Genomic DNA, 16,392 nt, shown 5'->3' with positions numbered 1-16,392 from the left:
GCTTTAGATGAGTGATTCGTAATTTTTAACACAGAAACTGCAAGAATATAATTTCCAGTTTATAATGTAACATAAAACTGTGAAATCAATGTTAAATTCATGAGTTGCCGAATTACAGCTTATTTTCAAAACAAGGATTGAAACGATCTGAATGATTTGTAAATTAAGTTGATTAAATAACTAAAACCCTTTTACGAGCAAAAGTACATGCATTTGAAAAAAATTCTAAACACCCATTCTAAACAGTTAGCGATGCAGCAGAAAAATCAAATTCTATCATCATGAGTTTTCTAACAAGCCGCCCGCAGTAAATTAGATACGCTGACACAATATTAATATTAGAAAAAGTGCTTTTTAAATGAAAAGTTTATTTAGTTTTGATTTTGAACACTCGGCCTTCTAGTGGCAAATACTGAAACTACTATAATACTGTTAAAGATTGAAATATTGAAAGCGTGTTTTTTTTTAAATAAAAAGTGTATACATTTTTTTTTTTGGGATGACAACACATTTTAAGTAGTTAGAAAACATCGTTCTTGGTAGCGACATTTATCTCCTGTCTAGTGTGATTCTACTAACTGGTAGTTAAATAAATAAATTAACGCAATTTTAACAATGGGCATTAAAGTGGGAAGGAAACAAATACAACGTTTCTTCCTAATTATATTTTTAGCAAACTCATATATCAATTTTTAAAAACTTCAAAACTTTCTAATGACGAAATTTATACTTTCGGTCATACGAATGCTTTTAAAATGCATTTATGTCTATGTCCAAATGAAGTAATACCTTCGAAATTTTCCAATGTGTTCGAAAATTCTAGGAGATTAAATCAGTGTTTCCTAATAAGTGGTCTTAAAGGTTAACTGACATTTTGTGTTTCAATTTTCTTTAAAAAAATATATGCAGGATACAACGCCCAAAGCGAATCCTTTATGTCCTCATAGAGTGCATGCAGCACGAGCAGTACGTCAAGTAAACATAGTACGTTCAAGAAATATAATACGTCAATAAAATGTAGGGGGAAAGAGGAAGAGCACATGTGAATACGCAGACCCTGAGTAACTAAAAGTGAGACCCTATAGGCCCATAATAATTTCAAGGCCCTTTGAAGACTCTATAGCCGGTCGGAATGCATTTTTCGTGATCAATTTGTGTATCACAGGAACTATGTACATCATGTATCATGTGCATTGATGGATCACCCTTCGGGCACCTCATAATTGTGACATGGTAAATTCACGACTGGTTATTACTTTAAAAATATATGGTAGAATCTACGTCAATTCAACAAGGAACGTAACTTGATGGTCTCAGGGTTTTTTTTTTTTTTTTTTTTGAATTTAACACATGTTAAAACCCATAAAAAAAATTAAGAAATTCGTTTTTTTTTTTTTTAAATCAAAAAATTTCTGGGTCGAGATACAGGCCGCCAAAGATGGCGGTCCTGTCATAATTTCTCACCTGGGATTTTCGTCAAAATCTTTAAAGTACATTACCTCAGGAACGGTAGAACATATTTTGTTGCGGTTTGTTTTATTTAAAAGGAGATTTTTTTGTTTGAAAAAATATGCAATATTTTAAAATATGTGCTTCAGTTTTTTTCCAAAGTCTTTAAAAAAAAAAAAGTTTAAAGTATTTTTTTTTTTTAAATATTTTTTTGAAAATGCCAGTTTCATTTTTTTTTTTTTTTTTACAGTTTATTAGATTTTTGAGCACTACGTTCCCTGAAAAGAAGTTTCCACTTTTTGTTTAAGATATTTTAGAGGCATTTGAAAAAATAGGGGTTTTTAAGGAGCTCTTTACGTAATGGTACAGCTGAAAATTCAAAAAGAAATTTTGCAACATGTGGCTAGAAAACACCTTTAATTATGTTATGTGGCGAAATTTGCATTTTGACTTTCCACTTTATCCAGGATATTGAATTTAGTGAGAACAAGAGAGCAATGCGCTTAACGATTCTTTTGGCGCTACGCTAAAAGCTTGGTGGGGAATCAGCTGCAGACTGCGTTCTTGTTTTCATAAAAAATAAAGCTCCTGGATAAAGTGGAGACTCAAACTCAAAGTTTCGCTATATAACTTAATGAAAAGTGTTTCCTGGCCACTTGTTGCGATTTTTTTTCTTGAATTTTCAGATCTGCCACTGCGTAAGGAGTTCCTTAAAAAACCCCCATTTTTAAAATGCCTCTAAAGTTTCTTAAACAAAAAAGTGGAAGCTCTCCTTTTCAGGGAACGAAGTTCTTGGTGATACTAATAAACTGTAAAAAAAATTAAAAATTTTGAATTTGGAATTTCCTAGGGGAAAAAAAATTAACTTTTTTTTTCAGAAGACTGTGAAAAAAAACTAAAGCACACATTTCAAAATGTTGCATATTTTTTCAAACAGGAAAATTTTTCTTTTAAATAAAACAAACCGCAACAAAATATGTTCTACTGTTCCTGAGGTAATGTACTTTAAATATTTTGACGAAAATACCAGGTTAGAAATCATGACAGGACCGCTATCTTTGGCGGCCTGTTTCTCGGCAAAGGAATTTTTTCTTGGGGGGTGGGACGTAATTCTTAATTTTTTATGAATTTACATATGTTAAATTCACATGTTAAATTTAAAAAAAAAAAAAAAAAAAAAAAAAAAACGAGACCATCAAGTTACGCTCCTTGTTGAATTGAAATGGATTCTACCATATCCCTTTTTTTTATAGTTGTAAATGCTATAATGCTATGCATAGTCTTTAAGTAGTTTGGGGCCCCTTAGAAAGATGGGGCTCCTGGTCCAGGCAGCTTGTGCGGTAATCAGGCCCTGTGTAAACGGGGCACATGTGATCACTGTATGGTTTTCTACACTGTTAAAACTACAGGTTGCATTCGGCGCCTTTCAAGGGTGAAACGCTTGTTCACCAGCGGCACCTAATACGGAACCGAAATTGCACCTCTAAATAGGGTGAAAAACAGGCACCTTTTATAAGATAGGCAGCTGGGGTGAAAGGAATGTACCTTCGGAGAGAGAAATGGCACCCTTACTGTAGATCCTTCTCCCCCCCCCCTCCCCCGTATTGTGTGCGTTTTTCAATACAGTTGCGTATTTTTTTTTTTTTTTTTTATAGTTTTGTTTTGATTCATGATAGTCTACGTTTTGCACACGTTTCACATTGCATGAATTCAGTACTGGAAATGATTAAAACTTGTAATTACAGCATTTGATCATATTTCAGAGTTTTCAACATAGTTAAGAAGTGCTCATTGCTTTAATTTATCTGATCGTTCTCTACATAAGTGTTTCTCAATCTCTTTCGACACACGAGTCGGTAAAAGCAAATGAAAAACATTGCGGACCTGTGAAATTTTTATCCTTTTCTTAAAAATAAATAAAATAAATAATAATAATTATAATAACTCCCGGGGCGGTAAAATACTTGTGAAAAAATTCTGCGTACTGACGAGTTTTTTTTTACACAGTAATATTAAAAATGAATAAAGCAATAAATATCTACAGTCTTTATTTTGTATCAAAGAGTTGTCACAAATATATAAAAAGTTAAAGACGAGTAAATATTTGAATAATCATAGTTAAGTTAATGATCATTTGTGAGAAATAATCGCACCGAAAGTAAAGTGTAGATGTACTTATGAATTATTTACATGAAGAGCCAAAAATATTCTGGGATATTAAAGTTACGGAAAAACAAATTCGTTTCTCAACCGTTCAAAATTTCAATTCAATCAAAATAACAATAAAATAAAATGCGCATGAAATTTTTCGACAGTTTAAAAATTTAATGAAATTCCTAACGCTATCGAAATACTATTAACCGCTAACAGGAAATGATTCTAACACTTGAACGAAAAAGCAAAAGAAAAAGCTAGACGGAGAGAGATTTCTTTTTTATTTTTTGCACTCGCTGTTCGTGTAGTAATCTACGAAGCACAAGAATCATTTTTATTTAGGTTCTCATTTGTTGATTATGGATAAATTTATTCCGGTTATTACTTTGGTGATTAAATGTTGCTTATCGAGTACACAAGAAAATAATGATATATATATTTAGTAGCGTTTCGAATGATGGAAATTTCACGACAGTAACGATAAACTGAAAATCAACAACTAACGGTAACTGAAAAGCATTAAACATACTTTTAACTATGTTTGAAACCCCTAAAAGCTACAAAGTGATCAAAAGCTGTACTTACTTGTTATTTTAAAGAATTATCCTAGAAAAGTTGAGATTTAATCCAATAGTGTACTTCATTCAATGTGAAACATATAGAAGCCACGCATAGATGCAATCTGTCATTCGTCCGCCATATTGAAGTGGTTGAATGGTGAATGTATGCCGGAAGCGCATGCGCCAGCAAGTCATTTTGCGATTGCTTGCTGTTTTGGCACCCCTGTCTACGATTGTCTACTGTTTTCGCACCCCTGCTCTACTTCCTGGCTAGTATTGCACCCTTTGGCCCCATGCTTTCACCTTAGGGGGAATATATTCACTCGTCTGGAACCTCTGGTTATAGCAGTGTATATGATGAAGCAAAATATCTTTAAAAAGTCCTACTTCTCATAGCAACCGTTTTAGAGCAATGGACCAGTTTGTGTTTGTATGGTGACAATTTCTTTGTTTTATTAGCTGCTGTATGTAATTTCATCACTTTTATTACATTGCAAGCCACTTGTAAGAATATTTAGGTAAATTTTTCAAAACGTTTAAATTTTTTAAAATTGAATTGATGTCTTTACTTTTGCAATTTTGTCCGAATGTAGAGGATGGGGCGCTTGGGAGCATAACATCTGGGGCACATTTGAACAGTTCCTATATTTTCCTTATATTATGAATATTAGTGAAGGATATTATAAGTTAACATTTAAAAAAGTCTTAACATTTATAATTGCTTCTTTTCCATAATCAATTCACAAATTTATTGTTGATTACTTTTTAAATAAATAATTTATTTTATTTTTTGTTGATAAATAGTTTTTCCGGAATTTAGAGTTTTAGAACAACTATAGGAATTTGTGCTATGTATTCTTATAAGTTTTTTTTTTTCTTGTCTATCAAGTGATAGAACATGCTACGGAGCTTTAAAATTTGGCAGTGAGCAAGGTTTATATTTTTGGGAAAAAATATTTTCGTATTGATGCACTACTACGCAATTTAAACTGACACAGAATAGATTACAAACTCTTCAATTTAATTGGTGCATAAGTGCATATTTTAAAGGGTTATTCTTTGAAATATGAGAACAGTCCTGTTTTGTTTTAATCTTGTTCATATGTGCGACAGGCTTGTTCACATGTGGGCAACTGAAGAAATTTTTGAAAACAAAATAAAGAAATATTAAAAAAGAATATCTCAAGAAATTCCATGACACAAAAAAAATATATTATTTACTCATGAAGACACTTTTGCTGTGAAAAAAATGATAATATTTTTTTTGAAAAATGAGAAATGAAAAAATAAATAAATAAATAAATATAAAAAAAAATTAAATTAAAAAAAAAAAAATGAATAAAAAAAATAAATAAATAAAAAATAAAAAAAATATTCGTGCCCCCCTTTTTCTAACCTTACTTTATACGTGTTACATTTCTTTTCATTTCAGAAACTAGCTAAAGTTATTCCAATGTGGATTCTATTCTAAATGAACGGTAATTCAGTTATGGCAGAAATTTTATTAGAAGAGATGCGAATGAAACGGATGTACTTCACATGCGTGTTAGCCACAAATTTACAAAAGAATTCCCATTAAAGAAAACATAAGAAACTGAGAAGTGGTTATTGAACGCTCTTTTTTAGAAATTACAATTTTTTTCACGCTAAAGTAGAGAACATTGTAGAAATTTATGTTCATCAAGCACGCGATCTAGAAAAATTGTATAGTTTTTATTCTACTGTTAAGTCTTATGTTTAGCCAACATATTCAGTGTTTTAATTCAATGGGCTGCAAATTTAAAAGACTGTTTTTTATGTGTAGTGGGTTTTATAGCGCAAGAGACCATTTTCTATTTTCTCTTCAGAGCAGCGGTTCTTAACCTGTATTGCACGACACTCCTTGGCAGGCACCGATTCAGATATTGTGGGACCCAAGGCCAAACATTTTTCGGGCCCCCTGTAGCCAAGCCTTATAAACAGAAACAATAACTGAAAACAAGAACTTCCGATTTCAGGTGAGCTTTAATGCTCTTAACCACTCCCTCGAAATATTTGTTGGGGGGGGGGGGAGGGGGTAAAGCATCTCACACCTTAAGTCCACACACACACACAAAAAAGGGGGAGGGGCAAATAAATGGAAAAACTTCAATTTTCTTTCTAGTTCTCAAATAATTGAACAGTGATTAAACGCTTTAGTCATTTGGGGACTGTTAAAAATCGGGATCCCTAGGCCACAGCCTAGTTGGCCTATTCAGCAATCAGGCTCTTCCCATTGGGAGTTGGGGTGCTATTTACGTAAAAGTGGGGCGCAAGCATAATAAAGAAAATGACGCTGAAAAATTGAATACTTTACTAAAAGAATGACAAAGAAAATATATTCTGTAAGAAGGAAATGTAAAACACATTTTAACACTGATATAACATACTTATGACAATAATAATAATTTAAAAAAAAGTAGAAAGAAGGTTGTATCAGTGTACTTTTTATTTTTAAAGGCACCGTATGAATACCAATCTACGTTACATCTTGATCTTATTTCTACCAATGCTAGTTTCACGGGTAAAATTTCGATGCTTCGTTAGTGGGATTCTTTTTCTTATTTACACGCGAGCCTTAAAGTTGAGCTAAAATCAAAATACAATTTTGTGCAACGTAAAGTTATCATAAAACGTAACATTATAACTGCTTCATGACTCATATTTGTCGAAATTGAGATTTTGTGAATGGATGTAAGTTAAATTAGTTAGCTAAATAGTTGCTTAAAAAATATTAGTAACTGAAATAGTTATATAACTACAATGCCATTGAATAAAATCGGCGGGAATCTATTATCTAAAATTTAAAAAAAAAAAAAATCTTCCGTTTAAGTGCATATTTTTAGTTGAGGTCGCAACGTAGCTTTACCAAATGAATGTCCAAAATACATTGTATTATTTATTTTGTTATTTTATGAGAGGGGCAAGACGGGGGGGGGGGGGGGGGGGGGGCACAATAAAAATTATGATTGAATACTGGGTTGTGAGTACAAAGGTTGAAAAACGTAGATTTAGAGGCATTTCATCTTGAAATAATTAAAAATATTGATTAACACTTTTTTTCCTAAGAGTTTTCTATTGGGGTGAAAATATTATTTATTTCTGCCGTTACGTATTTCTTACATTTCAGAAACGATTTATTGACATATCTTAACAACATGAAATTTAACATGAATTAGGTGAAATCTCTAGTTGAAAAGCAGTGGATTCCGCAGGCATTGACTTGAAGCAATGGTTTCACATTTTGAGAGTACATAAACACTTTTTTTTTCAGCACATAAGTCAAAAAATGCTTTTTTTTTCCTTCTCCTCATTTTTTTTCTGCTTTTGTTTTTATTTTCTTTCTTATTTTCTCCTTTTTTTGATAGGTTTGCACAAATTTCAGTTTTTTCTTTTACGAATCACGTAAAGGAATTACGTAGGAAAACTTAAAATAATTGAAACTAACCACCTTGGAATGAAGCCTTTTTGTATAAATTCCCGAAAAAGATATCGCCAAACTTTGCTTTTATTTCATATGATTTTCTGAAACAAAACAGCTTTTTTTTTTTTTTTTTTTTTTTTAATCTTACGCAGTTGGAAGAAAATTACTGTACATTGAAAATTGTTTTAATATGTTCAGAAACTACTTTACAATGAGTGCATTGTGAAAACTAGTTTCTAAGTTGTCAAACAGCTCTTATTATTCCCTATATGCGTTTGTAAAATGCAAGAATATGTAGTTATAAAATAGAATAAATATTAGTTTCTGATTTTAATCGTTATTCAGTTTGGTTCTACCGAAACTGAAAATCACACTAAATTTCCACTAAAAAGGTTAATAAAGAAATGAAACTTCAAACAATTAATAAGTAAATAAATAAATAAATTTATAATTTTAATTATGTAAGTTTATTGTAATTTAAGTGATTTTTGCACAGATAACATTAACAACATTTAAAAACAACAAATCAGATTTTTTAAAACTGTATACTAGTTAAAACTTAGAGATTGAAGTTCCAAAAATTTGCAAAATGTTTTGTATCTATTCCTCCCACAAAAGAGCTGAAATGAATGAGATTGATCACAACAGATTAGATCAAATACAACTGCAAGCAAATTCCTACAATTTGCGCAAACTAAATCAGCTCATCAAATCTCAGCAACTGAAAGCAACCGAATGCTTTGAAATCATGCTAATGACGCTGCAACGTATCATAAATTTATCATAATGATTTCTTTATCAGACTTTCACGATCTCTACAACACAGATGATGTCCTTGTCCTAGCTTGCTATGAAATTACTCGCTAAAAAAACTTGTTGCCAAAAGCAAGGTGGTATGGTTCAACTTGTTAATGATATTAATAGAGTCAGAATACATTTTTATCTCAGCATGATTCTGATCTCTGCGAAATTCCCATCGTAAGGTTCTTGATATTGTGCCAAGCCGATAAGCACGTACCAACAATCTATTTTGCTCCGTGTCTAGTGACACCAACAATCATCACTGTTTAGAAAAGCGCGACTAAGAATCGAGCACCAGACACTTGAGCACCAATGCGAAGCCAAATTCAACCAGCAATCTCCGCCTTTACAATCTTGACTTCCTTTGAAAATGCAAATCACACTTTGGACTCACCAGTAATCTGTGATTTTAGTTAGTTCCATTGTCTCTTCATTCGTGCCAAAGTTATCATTGAAAAAGTATGGGAAATTTTAGATTCAAATTATGGGTTGGTGGCACGTTTTCTCCACTTGATGCATTTATGACCTCTTTTGTAAGAACACGAGTGATAACTTTTGAAGTTAACAGACTATGAAATAAGCTCTTCTCAGAGGAAAAGGTGGATATATTGGCAGCCGAGGAAGACACATCCTCCTGTCCTTTATATAGTTTTAAGGGTCTTCTTGCGGAGGAAAAGGGGTGGAACTTCTTACGTGGTGGCTATTTGGGAGAGGAAATGGGAGGCTTTTGACATGTTGCTTGTTCAATAATATTGTTTTGTTATGAAGTGAATTTTAGAGACTTTTAACAAGTGGTTGCTTTTGAGTGAACACGTAAAACCAGTAGTTAGTGAAGAGTACTGCATGATGGGGGGGGGGGGGGGGGAGGTAGTGTGCTGGTGAATTACCGCACCATTGAGGCGTAATTCTGAAATTTTAGAAGAGGAAATGGGTGGCTTTTAGCATATTGCTTGTTCAATAATACTGTTTTGTTATGAAGTGATTTTTTTTGAGACATTTAACAAAGGGTTGCTTTTGAGGGAACACGTAAAACCTGTAGTTGGGGAAGAGTACTGCATGATGTAGTGTACCAGTGAATCACCACCACATTTTGGAGAGGTAATTCTGAAATTTTTGTTGCTTTCCTCAAGTTTCCGCCTTTTGATACAGCTTATAATTAACAAAGCTTGCATGCAGTTTGAACTTTGTATTGGAACAACTTCAATATTTTTATCTAGAGGATGATTGATGTTTGGATCAATTTTTGCAGAAACTAACCAAGGAGGACAGAAAAATGTAGTATTTAAAGATACATACGAACTATCTCACGCGACTTCTGATTTATAGAAATAGGTTTCAGTCCAGGAAAAGTTTTTAAAAATCATGGTTTGAAAAAATGTATAGGCAATAAGATTTAAATTGTTTTGATAGAAGCACTGGAAATATAAAAAAAGAAAAGTTGAAATTTAGAAAAAAAAGTATAACAGTGTTAAAATATGCAAAGAATAAGCTATACATAAAAGAGTTTGAACTACAGGAACATGATTTTTTTGAATGAAAATACGATAAGAAAAACACAAAGTATTATTGAAAATTGATTTTGAAGCTGAATGTTTAATTAAAACCTAGAATATAAAAAATATGCAACCTGTCTTTTTTTCCTTTTTTAATCAGCTGCTCTTTTTATTTCCTCCTCTCACTATTAAAACCTATTTTTGTTGCAAAAATGGCATCACATGATCAAACATTCTGCTTATTTTATTGATATACCGATGACACATCAGTCAATTTTTTTTTTCGAAAATTAATTTCAGCAGCAGATATTTGTTACAGAACAAAATTAAGATACAAATAATTCTTGTAGCCATTTCTTACTAGTGTTAAGAAAATCAGCAAATTTTAGATATCATGCCTTAATGTATGACACATTACAAAGATAAATATTCACGAATAGAATTACGTTGAATTATTCATGATTTTCATTGAAGTATGCATTTACAACACAAATTTTACGTGGAATCGCACACAGCCGATAATGTAACTAAAAAATGGATTCTAATAAAAATGCAAATTCTACTTTTATCATCTGCTTTCTTTTTATACCACTGGCAGCAGTAAACGAGCGAAATGACAAAAGATGATGTTGGAAAAAGCTATCCATAGCTAATTGCTGATAGTGAATGAAAAGAGTTGTTGGGGGAAGGCGGGAGGGGGAGGGAAGAAGAAGGCATGAACTGAAATTCGTTGAGCTCTCCCGTTGTCATTAAGTTATTATTTCTGATGTTTATCAGCGAATGAGAAGCGTCTGGGGTACTTTGAATTGTAAATTTTCAGAAGGACAAAACTTTTGATGTCTCCTGTTTTGGAAGTAATTGAGATTTCCTCCGGTCTAGAATGGTAGATTAAAATTATCATAAAAGTTATGATAATACTCTGGTATGTACATTTACAGGCATAAACTTAGGAAGGAAAGATTTTTGTTGACTCTTTCCTCACTTCTCAAATTTTCGTTTTCATTCTGAAATGTTTCTTCTTATCACTCAGTTCGGATAGATTTTGAACATGTATTTCTCCTTCAAAAACTCAAGAATTTTTTTCTTCCAACACGTATAGCCCGAAACACGTATATGATGCAATATGAAATTAAACGTTGTTATTTCTTAATTTACTTATTATGTGAGTATTGGTAATGGGGTTGTTTCCTTCAGTCAAAAGTAGTTCTTTTTGTCACTGAAATTGATGGAATAAGAAAAACAAAAAAATGGATCCACAAAATACTTTCATTTTCCCAACAGTTATTTTTTAATTAATTTTTTAAAATGTCCGACTTTTCAAGCAAGGCGTGGTCTTGATGACCTCACAAATAATGCTCTTTGGCGCATCTTTCTATCGCGTTTCCACGTTATGATAATCAAGAAGCGAATTAAAATTGCGCTCTACTATTGCTATCAACCATATCGTTGCCAATACATGTGAGTAAAGATGCGAATTAAATATTTTTTTTCTGTGAATATCAGCACTGAATGTGCATTTCATCATTTGTGATGTCACCGGCAGAAGCATAAACAATGAAAGCGACCGATTTAAGTGTTTTTTTTTTTTTAAATATTAAACTTAAACAAATTATTTAAAAAATGGTCAGATCCTATGTTTTTCAGCATGCTCTTTCAGAAAAAAATACTTTTAAAATTTTGGAAACGACCTCATTGGTAGAAAATATTGTAGTGAAAGAGCAAGAAACGCGTCAAAATGAACGTTACCAAAGTTTAAATAAAAAAGACTAAAAATGCTAGGTGTAAAAGTATGAACAAAATGAAAAAACAACGCAACTAAATCACAAATGTTTTAGAAAATGCAGCGTAAATATGAATAATAACCTTTGTTGTCTAAGTTTTTATTGGTCACTAGAATTTTACCGTTTATCTATACAGCATGTTTTCCATAATCGCTCTTTTTTTTTCGTAGTCATTAGAATTTTCGCGTTAGTAAATAAAATGCAGTAGACTCGTACCCACTACCTACACACAGAGAGAGAGAGAGAGAGAGAGAGAGAAGGGGGGACTCTCCTTAAACCCGGTAAGGTCATAATGCGACAAGTATGTTCTCTAAGTTCATTTTGTGAGTCATCGAATAAAAATAATTTGTATATTTTTTGTCATGGTGTTTGAGACATTAAAATCCTAATATTATGAAAAAAAAGTGATATCAAAGCAATATACAGCTATATATGATATCAAAGCAATATACAGCTATATATGATATCAAAGCAATATACAGCAGAACTCTCGATTTTACGCTGCCCGTTTCATACGATATCCCGTTTCCGACGCCATTTTGTGCTGGACTCTGAAAATTGTTCTCCCGATACTGTTCAAATATTCTGAATTTTACGCTGCCTTTTTGTCACACAAACTACTTAATACATTTTTTTTTAAAAACAGATGAAAACCATACCTCCCCTACAAGGATCACAAAAACTTTGTTTTCAAGATGAAACTGTTTCTTAGCTGGTTGGATTCGTTCTGGCTTTATTTTTGCTTCGTTTTATTCTCTTTATTGTCAGAGCATAGGTAAAAACTCTAAAACAATTTTTATTTGTGAATGTAATACAAAGTAACAAATTTGTAAACTAAAATGTTAGCACAGAACGTGTAACAAATGAAATTGAGTCAAAAACAAGAAAATGTATTTTGAAAACACCATGAATAAATAATGTTTCCCATTTAAACACTTTGCTCATGTAATCATAAAATAACACCTGGAAAGCGTTTTTTTTTTTTTTTTTAAATAAATTGCTTTTATATTTTCAGCCGACCTGTTATCGTGGCCCGCAAGATCTCCTCTTCCTTCAGATTCGGAGAGCAGCGGCAGACCGTCCCCTTCTTGGGACAGAGTCGCGTCAGGGGGACAAAAGAGGGATAGATCCACACCTGCATCCAGTGTCCCCGAAGAAGACGATGAGCCTGATATGGAAGAGGTAATATCAAGATTGAAAGTTTAAAAGTGTACTTTCAGGGTTTTTTCAGGACTGTCACATTATTGTCCCAAGAATTGTGAGTATACAGTTATGGAAGTTGGCAATACGGGGGAAAAAAACTATGATTTGAATCGCAATCGGATGTTTTTCTTGTAAAGCGTGACCGCTATATTCCTAAATCAATTATACAAAAGAAACGAAAACTGATGTACAAATGGATCATCAATCAGAGCTGGTGCTGATTAAATGTTTGAGCCAATCATTTAAAGAATAAGCCTCTGCTTGATACATTTGAAATCAATTAGATTACTAGTAATAATTATTTTCTATTAGATTACAATGAGCATTAGAAAGTAAGAATTTTCTGAGTCTTACCTCTATGTTTTTCGCGAGTTCTTCAATTTCTGTGAAAACAGCTGAGTCCTTTTCTAAGTCCGATTCGTCAAAAACTACTTCAAAATCTTTTAATTTTAAATCGTACCTATTCGAAACAAACTTGTGCAGATTATCCAATTTCAGTTGATATTCCAAGGAATCCTTTTTCTTTCCATCCTCATGCTCATGGAATGTTGTTATTCTTGTAATTTGTCCTTTATAAGCACCTCTTTGGCGGTTTAGAGTCACTAATTGTTCTTTACTTTGACGAGTCACTAAACTATCTTTTCCCGTCATGATTATAACTTTCTTTGCCTATAGTTCCAATGAAAAATCAGGTTCAGTTTACCTGCGGCTGACGTGACTAATGATTCGGCGATATTCTAAGCGGACTGTTTTTTGGTTCCAATGAAAACTTATTTGACTTTATAAAAATCCATTAAAACATATACAAAATGATTCCAATAATCATTGTCAGCTAACCAATATAGCTGTTCAAAATTTAAAGACCAGTTCTCTATTGTAAGAAGATAGCAATGCTCCATGTCGGGGCTCTACCAAACACAAACCATTTTCTAAGCAAGTCGGCGAAGAATTTTGATTTGATTTGATTTGATAGCACACATTGAGATCTTTAGCTACTCTCAGCGGAGAAGCTTTATACCTCCAATAATCCACAACGTTTTTCCAAATTTTATTCTCAGGACATTACAATACATGAGAATGAAGAGCACCCAGGGCGAGGTGGGAATCGAACCCACACCTCTGGCTTAGAAGACACAAGCGCCACGGAGGCCCCTCGGCGAAGAAGGAGCTAAAACAAAACAACGCTGGGTTCTTAATCTGAGTTGAGTTGTTCTGCGGAGTCTCGCAGACGATTTTTATACTTCACTAAATAATCAAGGCTTTGTATATGACGTAACGACGTAACATACACATATAAATGAACTTAAAGACCAAAGATTCATCAAGAAATACAAAATTCCCAGATTACTAATTCGCAACTTCATAGCTTGAATACGCTACCTTGCGAGATTAATAATACTAAAGAAAAAGGTAAAACATTCCATTCCACGTGATTTTTCGGGAGTAAATTACAGGCTTCAGACAGTTTGTGGCGTAGTATAATTTCAGAAGAATATAAAAGAAAGCTTCCCCCAAACACGATGAAAAATTACTGTCATTCACTAAGCGTCAAAGCAAGTTTTAAGTTACGGCATTTGTTTGTTTTACCTTTTTCATCCGCCATTAGACAGTGGCCACAGCGCCCCCTATAGTTTATTGGAGTTGGAATACCCATCGATTAAAATTGATTTTAATCAATCTTAACGAATAATAAAGCTGAAAGTCTGTGTCTCTGGATCTCTGGATCTCTGTCTGGATGTCTGTTATGCGCATAGAGCCTAGACCGTTCGACCGACTTTCATGAAATTTAGAAAATCATGAAAAATAGAATTAGTTCGTAGCATAGGGGTAAGCACCTCGAAGCGATTTTTCGAAAATTCGATTTTATTCTTTTTCTATTCCAATTTTAAGAACATTCTACAGAGGAAATTATCATAACATGAACAAGTAAATTACCATAACATGGACGAGCAAATTACCATAACGTGGACGAGCAAGTTACCATAACGTGGGCAAGCAAATTAACACAACAAATTGGCGAGAAATTCATCATCCATTATTTGTAAATATACAGGCAAATCAAATGACCTTTAAGTTTTATACTACGGGCAATGTCGTGCAGGTATCACTAGTAAGAAATAAAAATACATGACATTATACGCTGTAAATAATGTTTATGAAAGTGTAATCGACCATAAAATCGTTATCTTTACGACAGCAAACTAATTACCTTTTTTTTCAATGAATAATGCCTCGTATTACCTATTTTAGAAAATCGCCCAGTCATAATATGACGGGTGCAAATGTCTTTGCCATTTACATTTCAACCCATTTGCAGAAACAAGAAACCCAACGAGTAGGGTCCTATCGCAATTCGTGTGTACGAAAAGCAATAGTTTGAATTCAAGACGTCAAAATTCAAAAGAATGCGGGATTCTGTGTGGTTTTTCTTTTTTTCTTTTCTTTTCTATTTCTTTCTTTCTTTTTTTTTAAGCTTCTGTGTTCTTATTGTATTTGTACCTGCTTTCAGAAGATAATTTCATTTTCATCCAGAAAATAACTAAACTCGCCGAGGTCGTTGAACCTGTCAGTATAGAAGTTAGCTGGTATTTGAAACTGCAGTTCATTTTACTTCCTTATCTCTCTCAATCAATTCATTTTTACTTCATTCGGGCAAATGTTTCACCACTGTTTAAGAGGCATTTAGATTCAACCGTGCTGTTGAACTTGTCAATATTACCTCTTCAAATTCTCCAGTTATTTCAATTTGAATTTCTCACCTCAATTTAGGACGAATTTTATCTCTGCACTTCATGTTAGCAAATATAGCTGTCAACATTACCATCAGAAACTCTTCATCGATTTGGCAAGAATTTTCTTACTTTGTAACATGTTTTCATCTTCAATTCCTTTATACCTTCCTCCATGCAACTTTTTTTTTTAATTGGAATGTCAACATTCTGTATCTGCGTGTTAATCTTTCATAGTTTCTTAATAAGCAAATCAACAACTATATTTTACCATTTTTTATCGCTTCCTGAAAATAATTCATGCTGGTTAATATACTTGCCATTATTGCCACCAGAAACTAATTAGGGATTTAGTTTGAATCTTCTTACTTTCAAACTTGTTCTAATCTTTTAGTCAGTTTAATATTTCATATCTGCAGCAACATTTTGCAATCTGGAAATGGATTAGAATTATATTATACCATGTTAATTAATATTTTCCGTAAGAGCCTCGTGATAATTTAGATTGGAAATAAATTGGAACGTTCTTTGATTATTTTCTATTTTTCAATAAAGCAAGTCAACACTTCAAAAAAAAAAAAAAAAAAAAAAAAAAAAAAAAAAAACGAAATGTCACTGACTAGTGATCACTTCCGGGTAACGTTCCGGGATTTCAAGGGTTTACGAAAGTTTCCTGTGAAAATCAAGTTTTTTTTTGTGGAAGCGTTTTCTGAATCACAATAAGTTCCATGAAAGCCGATTTTACACTTTCGTGAAAATCATTTTTAGCTACCAGTGTAA

General features: G+C 32.7%; 1 protein-coding gene across 1 annotated transcript in view; it reads left to right on the top strand.

Annotated features, from left to right (window-relative positions):
- The window catches only part of LOC129220314 (T-box transcription factor TBX20-like), a 73,742-nt gene that overhangs the window by 21,229 nt on the left and 36,121 nt on the right, over nt 1–16,392 (top strand). Inside the window, exons 2-3 of the mRNA XM_054854713.1 lie at nt 12,721–12,862; nt 14,338–14,347. Of these exons, the coding sequence (XP_054710688.1) occupies nt 12,721–12,862; nt 14,338–14,347 (152 nt within the window). The remainder of the gene's footprint in view (nt 1–12,720; nt 12,863–14,337; nt 14,348–16,392) is intronic.

Source organism: Uloborus diversus, chromosome 4 (assembly GCF_026930045.1).
Source record: "Uloborus diversus isolate 005 chromosome 4, Udiv.v.3.1, whole genome shotgun sequence".
In the NCBI taxonomy this organism is placed as follows: Eukaryota; Metazoa; Arthropoda; class Arachnida; order Araneae; family Uloboridae; genus Uloborus; species Uloborus diversus.
This window is presented reverse-complemented; position numbering and strand designations above follow the sequence as displayed.